Here is a 13,694-nt window from a genome sequence, read left to right on the forward strand (position 1 = left end):
TTTTTAAATTGTGGACAACCCAAAATGAAAAAATAATTGTTTAAATGATGGAAAGATGAAATATTATATTTGTAAAACTATTTTTTATATGGTCTTCCATGCTATGTTGGCATGTTGCATAGCTTGATTTATTAAATAAATCCTGCCAACCATACAATGGTTCCTAAGAAATTACTATAAACTTAAATCATGTGACATTATAGGCTAATTCTAGATATACATGAACACGAGGATGATTCTTTCTTATTTTATCAGCATGTTGGCCATGTTGCCAAATGCAAAAAGTAAAAAGAAAATCAGACTGACCATATCCTACCTAGATGTAACATCTAAACATGATGCACATTTATATCACCAAAATTAATAGTACCAAAATTCCTTTATGCCCACATTAATATGACTAAAAAAATTAAATATCGTGGCGATTTCAAAGCCCCTCACCCCATGGAGGGTTTGTATTTAAAGTACTCTTCCTATCACTCTCTCTTTCTTCTTAGCTCTCTCTCAATTGGGTTCACCCAAACACTTCAAATTGCCACTATACATGGCCACCAAGCCAGCCGAGGCCTTCACAATGGAGCTGCAACCGTTCGACGCCGCCACGGCCGCGTCCGAGAGGGCCAAATGGCTGCTTAGCTCTCCCTCCCCGCCCTCCCCGTGGAGGCAGGTCTACACCTCTGTGAGGGAGTCTGTGCTGCCCGGATCAAAATCCGGGCAGCAGCCTCGTCGGAGCAAGCTTCTAGTTTTTCTAGAAGGCTTGTTTCCGATTCTTAAATGGGGTAGAAACTATAAGGCTACAAAGTTCAAGAATGATCTCCTTTCTGGATTGACTCTCGCCAGCCTCTGCATCCCACAGGTTTATACCGATGATGTCATTTTATACACATTTACAGCTTTGTGCATGTTACATTTTTTTCAATTATATATTAATATGTGTTTGTTTGTTTTTTTAGAGTATTGGATATGCTAATCTAGCCAAGCTTGACCCACAATATGGACTATGTAAGTAAAAATAATATATTAATTACTTAAATTATATTCCCTCTGTCCCTATTAATTGGCATCAATTTCTTTTTTCATCCGTACTCAATTAATTGACACACTTATTTTTACTACTTTTAGTAATGGATTCCACATTTCACTACCTCATTTTACTCATATTTTACAATAAAATTAATATATTCAAGTAGGACCTATATTTCACTTACTTTCCACTACATTTTTTGAAACACATGCCAAGTTAATCGTTGTCATGGGGACGGATGGAGTTATATGATCAAATTTTTTTGGTCTCATTATGTTTGAAAACAAAATAATTTGAATTTGTCTTAGTTGGTTCGTTTGATGCTCAAAACAATATAGTTTTATATTAATTGCTTTTATTTTCCTTATTTTTATTTTAATGAAACGGTGTCTTGCATATTACTGGAAGAATTGTTTTGTACACGGATGAAACAATTGGAAAAATAAAATTAAAATTTATATTGTATATTCTGAAAGAAATTTATGGGTTCCATCCTAAAACCAATTGGTGAAAGGAGGTGGGACCCATGAGACTTATATACTAGTTTTAGTTTTCTCTTGACACCAATGTGGAACAGTTATATGTTATATTTTTAGTTTCAATTGCCAACACCCTCCCTCAAACCCTTCAAGGTGAATCTTGGAGGGTTTGGACTTTTTTTCTGATCGATTGGACAACTGGCCCAATTTTTTTTCAGATCGGTTGGACCACTGGCCCAAACTTTAAGCACAGTTATACTGCTGGGTCAGTCATTTTTTTCGGTTTCAGCCCAGATATACTGCTGGGTCAGTTAAATATGACCCACAGTCGGCGACTCGCTCTGATACCATGAAGAAACAATAGGAAGAAGATTTTGGTTTATTTACTTGATTACAATTACAGTGTATGATACAATATTTGTAGGCATAGAGTAAGTTCCTATATGGTAAACCTAGATTATAGGGATCCCATCTATCTTAGATAACAAATTAATTTCAAATCATAGCAAATCATCCTACTAATTAATCTTCAGCCCAATCTTCGGTATCTTCCAACATATTCTAACTTCAAAATCTTACCTAGTGAAACTTTTTTATTTAAATGACTATCATCCCAAAAAAAATCATCGTTTTTACTCGAACTAGACTAACGAAAAATGAGCTCAGACGCGAGTGTGGTGCCGCCGTTGATCTACGCCATGATGGGGAGTTCGAGAGAGCTGGCCATTGGCCCCGTGGCTGTCGTCTCGCTGCTCCTCTCCGCCATGGTATCGAAGGTGGTGGACCCCGCGGCCGACCCGGCATTGTACCGGCGGATAATCTTCACCGTCACCTTTTTCACCGGCGCATTTCAGGCCATGTTTGGCGTCTTCAGGCTCGGGTTTCTGATAGATTTTCTCTCGCATGCTGCGGTCGTCGGATTCATGGGCGGCGCCGCCATAGTTATTGGACTGCAGCAGCTCAAGGGATTGCTGGGAATCAGCCATTTCACCTCTAAAACGGATGTTATATCCGTTTTGGGGGCTGTGGTCGAAGCACTTCATCACCAAGTAATCTTGATTTACTAGTTTATATTCTTAACTTTGCCATTTTTTTATGATCTCAACCTCAATTTATGGCGATTATTTAATGTTTTTTTCTTGATCCATATTTTTTGGTAACAGATTACAATTTTTTTTGCAGAATTTCTTTTAAATCTGTTGATTTTTTATAGTTAAAACTCAAAATTTAGAAATTCTAGCTTTTGTTGGATTTTTTTTTATTTTTTTGCATTCACCCCGATTTGACTTATGCTTAAAACATGTTCTTCGCGTTGTAATCACTTCATTATACCGACATCCTAGCTCGATCATTAATAAATTTGCACAGTTTGAATATTTGAAAATAAATTGATTTCACTAGAATATATACTGGTTGGACAACTGAGAAAAATTGAAATTTCATGATTTAATATTTTCAGTAGTTACAAGACTGATTATGATTTGATGAAAATTTGTACTTTAAATTGCAATAATCTCATAAAGTTAAAAAGGGTACTTATATATAAACAACTTCTATAATTACTTTTATACTATTTCTCAATAACTTCATATGTATTGACAAATTTGTTAAAATATTTTATGCAACAGTGGTATCCACTGAACTTCGTCCTCGGCTGCTCGTTTCTGATCTTCATCCTAGCCACCCGTTTCATCGTAAGTTAATCACAATTAGTCTGAAAAAAATTCCATTTCTTGACCTAATTTAAAGGTGTTAATTAATTAAGTGGGAATTAATTAATTAATAATGGTAAGGTGTTGAAAGTGCAGGGAAGAAGATACAAGAAGGTTTTCTGGTTACCGGCGGTGGCGCCGCTCTTCTCCGTCGTGCTCTCCACCTTCATCGTCTACTTAACGAAGGCCGAAAAACACGGCGTCAAGATCGTCAAACATCTGAAAGGCGGCCTCAATCCCATATCGGTTCATCAGCTCGATTTCGGAGCTCAACATGTTGGAGAAGCAGCTAAAATTGGGTTGATTTGTGCACTTATAGCTCTCACTGTGAGTCCCTCTTCTCTCATGCATAGTCATTAAATAAAATAAAATACTAGGGAAATTATCTTTTGGAAAACTGAATTACAAATTTATAATCCTTCGTCCCATAAAAATAGACATATTGGTGCTATATATATACATTTTTGAAGGGTTAATTGTATAAAATCACAAAGTTTGATTAAATTCTGGTTTATCCCACACCTTTCAAAATCTGAATGACATATACAGTTTTCAAAAATTCTTCAAAAAGTTTTGATTTTACCATTTTTGTAGTTATATTTTTAAAAATAGTTCGATTTATTTTTTACTAAGTCTCATTTATGTGTGTATATGTGGTCAGGAAGCTATTGCAGTTGGTAGATCTTTTGCTTCGATTAAAGGGTATCATTTGGATGGGAACAAAGAGATGGTGGCTATGGGATGCATGAACATTGTTGGATCTCTCACTTCTTGTTACACTGCAACTGGTGAGACTTTTAAAATTATTAATTTAATTTCACTAATTAAATTTTGGCTTTATTGAGTAGTATTTATTTTGCAAACTTTAATTTTGGCTTTATGGAGTAATTTTTATAATTAATTAATACTCCACCTAATTAGGTTATAATATAATTTTTTATACGTTCACAGGGCAGGTATATACTTTATAAATTTTCATTTCTATTAGTTATGATTTGTAGATCATGGGCAATTCTATTAATTCTATCCATATCCATAAATAAAATATGGGAATTAGATGATCATGACGTCGTATTCAAGATGTCCACTCATCTATACTTAAATTCCCGGCTCCCTAATTGTTAAATGAAATTTTTCGTGGCTCCAGTTTTAAGCCTCTGTGGTTTACTATGAATAGGGCAAATTGCAGGAATTTGACCTATTATATTTATATAATGCTTAATACTTTTTTGAACTATTAACTCAAAATTCCGACTTTGTCATGCAGGTTCATTTTCTCGAACTGCGGTGAACTTCAGTGCAGGGTGTGAGACAGTGGTATCGAACATTGTGATGTCAGTCACAGTGTTGATATCTTTGTTGTTGTTCACGAAACTATTATACTACACTCCACTTGCTATTTTGGCCTCCATAATCTTGTCTGCATTGCCTGGACTTATAGACATCAATGGAGCTTACAACATATGGAAAGTGGACAAGTTGGATTTCCTAGTTTCTCTCGGCGCCTTCTTTGGCGTCTTGTTCGGTTCTATCGAGATCGGCCTCCTCATCGCGGTAATTCTTCTCTTTTTCTTGTTGATTTGTTTCTTTGTGCATGTTATGTCGTGATTAAAGTGTACGATTTCGCGAATAATGTTAGTAGGTAGCTAGGTAAGTAGATAAGCATTTATGAGTTGAGGTGTTCACCGTTCATGATTCCAAAAAATCGAACCTGGATTGAACCGGATAATCCACCTGGAATTTGGTGATTTTGTTTCTAGAACCGAATTTTTTGTGTCACTATTTTTAATATAATTTTTAATATTGTTTTCTTCAATTCTAGGTTTATTATATTCTATTTTAAGATGATTAACTAATCTTTATTAAAACAATTTTGGATGTTTCCAAATTTTTGAGCTGATAATTGGTTATTTGGAGTGAGTTTTTTTTGTTATAAATTATCATCAAATTAATGGTACGAAGTCATAAATAATAAAATAATGTGAGACAGAAGATTACATCCTGAATTTGATGTGCTTCAAAATTCAAATCACTAGGTATGACCTCTATAAATTAGTAACATTTTGTGTGTCATATATAAAATACTAGTAGAAAATTATTAGGATTACATAGTTTTATTAAGTGGCAGTTACTGTGTGCCTTGTGATCTCATTGACCTTGAAAATGATCACAATCCAGAAGTGAGAAACGACACCATACAAAATATTGATGTCTTATACAAGAGACACCCAAAATTATTGGTAGGACCCATCATTTATTCTACTATGATTTTGTGCTAAATAATTAAATGTGCATAGTAACTAAATTCCACAATAGTTGACTCATGTCAATGTCGTGTTGTGTGAGACCAAACTGTTAACTAGTGAAATCCGATTCTTGAATAGTGACACCATTATAAACGAATATACACCCACTAAATAAAATCTATCAACAACTAAATAAATACATATATGTCCATCAAATCATTTCGTGGTATACAGTATTTTTAATCTTATTAAAATGTCCAGGTTCAATGAATTTAAAATTCACAATGACACAAGTTTGTTTTTGTATTTCTTTTAGCTTATTTTGTGCCAAGTGAGAGTGAGGACTTTCATCAAACGGGTGAAACGCCTATGATATGTATTTTAGTAAATCATTATTAACATTTGGTTATTGTAAAATATATATCTAATTATATCGATATTTTCTTAACCTCATTCTTGTATTGCCATTCCCTTTTTTCTTGGAATTGCAAAATGACATTTCATTTAGTGGGAAATAATACTGTTGTGTCGAGTGATTTTTTTACCAAGAAACATCATTTTCTGCCCAATGAAACTTCATTTTCTTCTTTTGCTTTTTTTAATGGTGAAAGTTGCTTTATTAGTTTGTATTACTAAGAGAGCATAAAATATCATGTATAAAGAAGATTTTTTTAGCATTTTCTAAGATAATTATAAAGTGAAAATTAATGGTAGGTCCAATAAATTTATACGTAAAACATAAAATTTGTTCGAATTAGATTTGTCAAAATTGCTCCAGACTATTTTAACTTAGAGTGAACTATAAAAATAGTCCCTGGATTATGGGTTTATCTTGCTAATCGTCTTTGGACTTTAAAAATATCTCCACTAGTCACTGGACTAAGTGTTTATTTCAGAATTGATCATTTTGCACTGTTTTCTTCTGAAAATGCCCTTTTGGACTCCTGGGCAATTTCGTCTTTTCATATTTTAACTGTTTCAATATGATATTATTTCAATGATGTACTAAATCTGATATTATTTCAAAGTTATCTTCTTCTTCCTTTTGTCATCCTTCATTTCGTTTTTTTTTTATTTCAATATTATATTTAATTTTATAAAATCAAAGAAACGACCACCCTTTTGCATATAATTAATAAATTAATTCATTTTATGTGATTGTTTATTTCATTAATTTAACTGGATGCAGGTGGGAATTTCATTTGGAAAGATAATTTTGTTGTCGATTAAACCTAGTACAGAAGTACTAGGTAGATTGCCAGGAACAGATATTTTCTGCAGCATTAACCAATTTCCTGTCGCCACCAAAATCCCAGGCATCATCATTATTCAAATTAATTCTGGGACATTGTGCTTTGCAAATGCTAATTTCATTCGAGAAAGGTCAATTATTTTAATTTATACTGTATTTTGGTTTCAAATTAAAGTTCCTATTGTCACAATATTTATATTAATTTAGTCTTATTTCAGGATTTTGAAGTGGTTGTCTGATGAAAACGAGATGAAAGAAAGTAACAAAACAGGAGTTCGTGTCATGATCCTCGACATGACTAGTAAGTTGTGTTTTATGGAGTATATCATTTCACTAATTTATTAGGCTATGTGTTGTTAATATATCGATTTTTTCCATAAATTTCCAACTTGATTGTAAAAATTATAAAATTTGATTATGTTTGGGATTTTGCACAACCTATAATTGACAATTTCAGTGAAGTTGAATCAAACGTGCCTCATCGGATAATCTAGGTGGACTAATAGGGAAAAGACAAAGATGATGTTTCGAATAGCATAGCCGGAAACAAGTTGGTTCATGCAAATATTACGATTAAACCTCGGCCAAAATAAAATGATTTCACATCTACACTTTTTTTGTTCTTAGACAAAATTTCTTCTTATTTTTAGATGAAATTTCAGATTGATTGTTCGAAGATCAAGTTCGTTAATTATGTTCTCCGATATCTTCTTCTTGATTTAGATTATATTCGATATTGTTAGAATTGTCAATTATGGAAAATTCAAAACAGGATCAAAGTTCATGAATTCTACGACAAAGTTTTAAGTCTATAAAATTCAGAATTTTACGACCTAAGTTTTAAATTCGTGGAAAAAAATTGAAATTCATAATATTAGTGATTAAAAGCCCTAATTATTTTGGATTCTATATTATTTTACAACACTATGTTGGTACGATTTTTTATTTGAGATCAATGTGAAGTGCTAACATTTTTGTATTGTTTATGATAGATGTGATGAGCATCGATACCACCGGAATCCATGCTATGGAGGAACTGCACAAGAAACTGATTTCTCGAGGGATAGAGGTAAGACAAATAAAAAATAAATAATGCCCCTTTTTTCTCTCAAATATACATATGGGTATTTGTTTTAACAAATGTCTATCTAACCAAGCCAAACAAATCTAAAAAATAAGTTTTATTGGGCCGAGCCAAAACTAGTTTAGAGGTGCCAAATAGCCGGTCCAACCCAATCTGGCCGAGTTTTTTTCTCAAAGCGAGCCGAGGCCATTATGCTTCGGATTATTTTGGGTTGGGTCAAGCCAAAATTCTTCTGAGTCTTGGCCCAACCCAACCCAAAATCGGGTTTGACCGGACTAATTAAAACCGAGTGGATATGTGTTATATACAAAGTACTCCGTATTCAAATAAATAGCTAAGTAGGGGCTTGAAAAGTTAAGCCTATACAAATCAATGAAGTTTCTTTTTTCTTGTTATAACATAGTTGAATTTTCGGTATTTTATACTCCCTCCGTCATATTAAATATGCAACATTTAGGAATCGCCATGAGATTTTATGTAGTTTGTTTTCTAAGTTAATGAAGAGAGGGTAAAATAAGAAAGATAAAAAAGTAGAGATGAAGTTATTTCTATTTTAGGAAACGTTTCATTTTTAATGGGACAATCCAAAAAGGGAAGCATTTCATTTTTAATGGGACAAAGAGAGTATAAATTACTCCCTCCGTCCCTCAAATATGGTCTCACTTTGACCCGGCACGGATTTTAAGAAATGTAATGAAAAGTGAGTTGAAAAATAAATAGAATGTGAGTCTACTTTTACATATTAGTTTTATAATAAAATGTGAGTATGAATGTGTTAGTGGAGTATGAAATTCAATACCAAAAATAGTAAAAATTGAAATGGGACAAACTTTATAGGACGGACCGAAATAAAAAAAAATGATACAAAATTTCAGGGACGGATGGAGTATTTAACATAACGAATTACTAGAAAATTATTGTCTTCAAGTTCAAAAGTCAATTTATATTTTATAATCTCTACCAAAAATAATTTCTATGTTAATGAGGTTTTAATGTTATAATAATTTATTTATTTATTCTTCTTATATTGCATAATATAGTTAGCGGTGGCGAATCCAAGATGGGAAATGATTACCAAAATGAAAGCTGCAAAATTAGTCGAAAAAATGGGATCGGATTGGATTTTCGTAAGCATAGGTGATGCAGTGGAGGCATCTCTTCGTCGCAAAATGAATGTCAATGGCTTGTACGCTTGTTAAATTTATGAATATAGTGTGAACTATTGCAATAAGATGAACTTGTGACAATGTTGACATCAATATTTTGATTCTATGTATTTACTGTTGTTATATAATTTTTTATAATTGCATAAAATAATTTATATGTATGAATTATGATTTTCGGATTAATGTATAATGATGTCATTACTTAAAAGTTTACAAATTCATTTATATAATGATTTAAAAAAATATACACTAATAAAAATATTCACAATTATTAGTAAGTCAGTTGAATGTTGGAAATTGTTTCTCTTAATTGAACCGCCGCCTCTTTCAATCGGAAACACCATCGGAGAAAAAATGGGGGCGGAGGCCGAGAATAATCAGCAAGCACCAACACCTACGACGAATCCAAACCCTAATCCCATCACAGAAGCTCAATTCGCCGCCTGGAAACGCAGAAAGGTCCGATCCCTAAATTTCTTCTGTTTATGGTTTCCCTTTCACTTTCATCGTTTTTTGGTAGAATTTCGTTATATCTCAGCTGTTTCGTATGTGTATATGTCAATTGGTGAAATTTGAAAAAAAAAACTAGGTAATTCTAGATTTACTGCTGCGGATTTTGTGATTGAAGGATCCTTTTGGTATACTGTAGCTTTTCTTAATTTTAATTTGCGAGAATTTGTTTTTGATTGTATATTACAGTTTCTGTTTTGAATTGGGATTTGATCTCATAGGCTTGGGAAGTATTACCTTTTATTGAATTCATTCTGTTGGTTGAGCAAATTTCCATGTTGCTTGCTTGAGATGAGGTGTTGGTCATAGAATCATAGTTTGTTCGAAGCTCAGAAACCATGGAATTCTCGAGAATGGCTTAGTAAAAGGATAGAATAATCCTCGTAGCAACACATAGAACAACTTGAGAGTTCGGCATTTGATCGAACATATGGGGGTCGTTCAGCATTCGGCAACTGGAATGGATTTCGGGTGCTGGATTCGGAACGGCGAACACCATGGAATTCTCGAGAATAGCTTAGTAAAAAGATTGAAATAATCCTCGTAGCAATACATTGAACACCTAGAGAGTTCGGCATTTGATCGAACATATGGAGGTCATTCAGTGTTCGGAAACCAAAAAGGGTTTTGGATGCTGGGTTCAGAACGGCGAACAGCTAGTGTTCGTCGTGGACAGAAACAATTCAGCACGCTGGTATTTCTGCATGTGGTGTCTTTTGCCGCACACAAGCAAGGACAGAGCACCTGGTAAGAATTTTTATCGAGCAATTCACTTACGCACTCGGTAATAGCCTAATAGGTAGGACTGGAAACTCCGGCCTGAATTTCTCATGCAGCTGCTTGGTATGGTTTGCTGTCGGCAGGAGGAGACAGGAAGCAAATTGAACTTGTAGGATTTGGTTGATAACTTAGAATTACTTGAATAGGAATGGGTTAAGTATATGAATGAAATGTATGAAATGTTTGTTCCTGAATTTCGAACACCTATCTTCAAGCCTGCATTCATATTATGATAAACTTTTGTTGTCTGTTTCAATAGCCATCTGCTTCAATTTATCCATTCTGCTAACTAATATATAGGTTTCGGATGGTGCAAAAAAAACTTATTCTCTGACAAAATGTAGTGCAATGTGTTTCCGGTCATCATAATTGTTCATGTTGTCTGAATTTCCCCCAAACATGAATGGAACTATTGCTTATTTTCACTTCCTCTCTGTGATCTTGAAGAACGAATTATAAAAACTATTGGGTTGTATCAGCTGTTGTTTAGTTTAGATTCGAACTTCTGGTTTTAGTATAATGGAAGTATATGTAGTTTATTTATGGTAAAGCGTCTCTCCCGCGTAGAGTGCTATTTTATCAAGCCTTGCATGATCGACAAGTATGCTAACGAGGGGGCTATGGGAGACGTGGATCTTTCTTCTCATTTGATCTAGGAGTAAAACTTTGATGGTTGAGACTCCATACATATGTCACGTGGTATGTCTAGTCAGGCATAATTGCAGAAATCTCATTTGTAGAAATCTCTATCTGAAGAGTTATGCAATTGTGATTGGATAAACATACCAAAAGCAATGTGTAAATTTTATTTTTGATTTAGAGATCTTGAAGTGGCTTGATATCTTCTTGTACAGGATGCCGATGCTGATGCCATAAAAGTGGCAGCTGCGAGGAAGCGTGAGGAGGATATAGCAGCAGGGGTGGTTCAGATGAACGGCCGTGAACTCTTTGAGCGGGAACCATGGGTTTTCGATGACACAAATTACTAAGGTTGGTTTTATTGGTTTACACATCTCTTACTCAACTTTGGAGACAGTCAATTTTGCTAATTTTTTACTCTTTTTTTTCCATTTTTTGTAGGAAGATCATTGATCTTGTGAGATGGTGTATGGTGTTGGAGAAAAATCTATATATCATACTGAAACAAAGTTGTATCTCAGATTATATTGTATGCTTCAAATTTGAGTTTGTAGTATCTGTGAAGTCCGTTACTCTTTGTTATTTTATGGCTTATTGTGACATGTTAATGAACAAAAGTTAAAGATTAATAGCCTCTTTCTTTGATATTTACATAAGGTATCATAATTAGGGGTGAGCATTCGGATTTTGGATTGGATTTTTGGATAATCCGAACTGATCCCGAAATCCTAATTTAAGAGAATATAAATTCAACATATTCGTATATCCAAAAAAATTATATCTATAGCTGAACCGTACCAAAAGAAAATCCAAAATTCCATTTTTTTAATTACAATAAATTTTAGGTTAGAAAATTAATTAAATGGAGTACTTTTTATATACTAAAAATGGTTTGGAATTTTTTAATTTAAAAAATAGTAATTTGAATTGAACCGAAAATATGAATTTTGAAGAAAAAGTAATTTGAACTAATCCGTATATTTGAAATTTTCAAATAATTAAGCAGAATTTAATATTTCGATTTTATTTTTGTGTTTGGTTATTTGATTTGCTCATATCATGATTTCTTTTCCTTCTTAAGACCTTAATTATCAACATGATTCTAAAAGTTATTTTAAAACGAATTTGAAGTACAAATATGTCAATATCCAACTGTATTTATTAACATAATATTATAATCCAACCGGTCCTAAAATTTTAGGACCGACCCCACATATATTCATATATATCAATATTCAAATTTCCAACACAAACATTTCCATATTAGGTAAAAAAATCTACATGATTGTGCAAGCGTTGGGGTTATCATCACTAAACATGAGAGCATACTTCTCCTCGACCGGGTTGAGGGTGCCGACGCCAGGCTCATCGGTTCCACGCACGTGATTGGCCGGGGCCTTCTTATCGTAGACGCCACTAGCGTAAGGATGAGCAATGAGTCCGTACGGAACATATGGCCACGGCTCACACTTCTTCCCTGTCGACTTCGCCTTCTTCAACACCTTTTTCGCATCCACAAATCCGTACACTGTCGCCTTTTGTTGTTTCCAGTCCACCGTCACTGATTTTGCTCCTGCGACAATTTTTCATTTTTTATTTATTATGTGATATCTAATATCGAGTAAGAGCATCCACAACGATCAGAAAAAAAGGAGCCTTAAAATAAATAAAACAATTTCTAGAACTCACATGTCGCGAATGATAGTAACATCGTATAAAGTCGAAAACATGACAAAAAAATCTTGAAATAAACTGCAATTTGTTTCTAAAACTGATAAATAAATAGATATATATACTACCTTTCATGCCGGAGAGGACATTCTTGACTCTCTCTCCACAGCCTTCGCAATCCATTCGGACTTTGAGATCAACGGTGTTGAGCTGCTTTCTCTTCTTCCTCTTTGTGCTGCTTATCAAATCAGCTATGTAATCAAATGTTCCTTCAACTCCCATTTTTCTTCTTTGTCTCTTACAACCTCAAATCTTTAACCTAGTTTTTGATATGTCGAGAAAAGAAATTTAGACGGATTTTCGAGATTGGGTGTCAAAATTGTTTTGGATGAAAATATTGCAGATTTTTCTGTTGATGAAAGTGGAGTTATCTCGCATGCCTTTATATAGGATTTGAGGAGCCATGTAAATGTGCCTTTTTTTTATTAAAAAATGTATAGTATAAAGTTGGAGATTTGGCCTACGTTCTAAGTCACCAGATTCTTCCATTTATTATTGTGTTTTTGTCTTATTTTTTTTTATTGTGAATGTTTATGGTTTGATATTTATTATAGTAATATAGTTTTGCATGGGATGGGTATTATGCATTGCAACTTGCAAGTATTTTGCTAACCATGTTAATTTTCCTTCATTATGAATCATGTGGCCATGAAGATTTTCATGTTGCATATAGATTTTCATAAGGTTAAGTATTTTGCAATGACGTGGTACAAAGAACTCAAGCCAAAAAGATGGTGAGTTGGAAGTACAGAAGCAATTCAGAATATAAACAACAACAGAATTAACAAAATAAAAATTCTATCTATAACAAATGCCGAAACAAACGATTGAGTAGCACATATATATCAGATCATTATTCATCAATTCTTATCCTTCGAAGAGCATATATTGGGTCATTATATGTTAATCTGTATCCAAGAATAGTGATCTCACTAGAACTTTAATCAGAACGAGAAGTTCCAAAATTAACTAAAAACAATTACTGTGTAGCATCATTTACCCACATATAAAATGCGGACAACACATATTAAATGCCGAATATAATAACATAGACTATAACATTTTGGATAT

The 13,694-nt window shown here is 33.5% G+C and overlaps 2 protein-coding genes and 1 long non-coding RNA gene across 3 annotated transcripts; 2 read left to right on the top strand and 1 right to left on the bottom strand.

Annotated features, from left to right (window-relative positions):
• Positions 1–480: 480 nt before the first annotated feature.
• On the top strand, positions 481–9,091 carry LOC121764729 (low affinity sulfate transporter 3-like). Its single transcript, XM_042160738.1, has 11 exons — positions 481–856; positions 954–1,002; positions 2,170–2,552; positions 3,132–3,197; positions 3,312–3,542; positions 3,877–4,003; positions 4,483–4,769; positions 6,651–6,844; positions 6,932–7,014; positions 7,706–7,782; positions 8,838–9,091. Exons 1-11 carry the CDS (start codon positions 545–547, stop codon positions 8,994–8,996), a joined length of 1,968 nt encoding a protein of 655 aa, XP_042016672.1. The 5' UTR covers positions 481–544; the 3' UTR covers positions 8,997–9,091.
• Positions 9,092–9,429: 338 nt separating this feature from the next.
• LOC121764731 lies at positions 9,430–11,127 on the top strand. Its single transcript, XR_006042616.1, has 2 exons — positions 9,430–10,220; positions 10,821–11,127. It is a non-coding gene; the product is annotated as an uncharacterized LOC121764731 (long non-coding RNA).
• Positions 11,128–12,067: 940 nt separating this feature from the next.
• Positions 12,068–12,982, bottom strand: LOC121764730 (heavy metal-associated isoprenylated plant protein 24-like). The gene is made up of 2 exons (XM_042160740.1): positions 12,692–12,982; positions 12,068–12,465 (listed from the first exon to the last, which is right to left on the bottom strand). Exons 1-2 carry the CDS (start codon positions 12,843–12,845, stop codon positions 12,170–12,172), a joined length of 450 nt encoding a protein of 149 aa, XP_042016674.1. The 5' UTR covers positions 12,846–12,982; the 3' UTR covers positions 12,068–12,169.
• Between the last annotated feature and the right edge of the window lie 712 nt (positions 12,983–13,694).

This window comes from Salvia splendens, chromosome 14 (assembly GCF_004379255.2).
Source record: "Salvia splendens isolate huo1 chromosome 14, SspV2, whole genome shotgun sequence".
Taxonomy (NCBI): Eukaryota; Viridiplantae; Streptophyta; class Magnoliopsida; order Lamiales; family Lamiaceae; genus Salvia; species Salvia splendens.

What these genes read in the sequence shown, in the direction of transcription:
- LOC121764729 (XM_042160738.1), top strand. Translation starts at nt 545, where the DNA reads ATGGCCACCAAGCCAGCCGAGGCCTTCACAATGGAGCTGCAACCGTTC. An exon ending in TGACCCACAATATGGACTAT is followed by an intron (nt 1,003 to 2,169) that starts GTAAGTAAAAAT and finishes AAATGAGCTCAG; the next exon opens with ACGCGAGTGTGGTGCCGCCG. An exon ending in GTGCACTTATAGCTCTCACT is followed by an intron (nt 3,543 to 3,876) that starts GTGAGTCCCTCT and finishes ATATGTGGTCAG; the next exon opens with GAAGCTATTGCAGTTGGTAG.
- LOC121764730 (XM_042160740.1), bottom strand. Translation starts at nt 12,845, where the DNA reads ATGGGAGTTGAAGGAACATTTGATTACATAGCTGATTTGATAAGCAGC. An exon ending in TGTCCTCTCCGGCATGAAAG is followed by an intron (nt 12,466 to 12,691) that starts GTAGTATATATA and finishes AAATTGTCGCAG; the next exon opens with GAGCAAAATCAGTGACGGTG.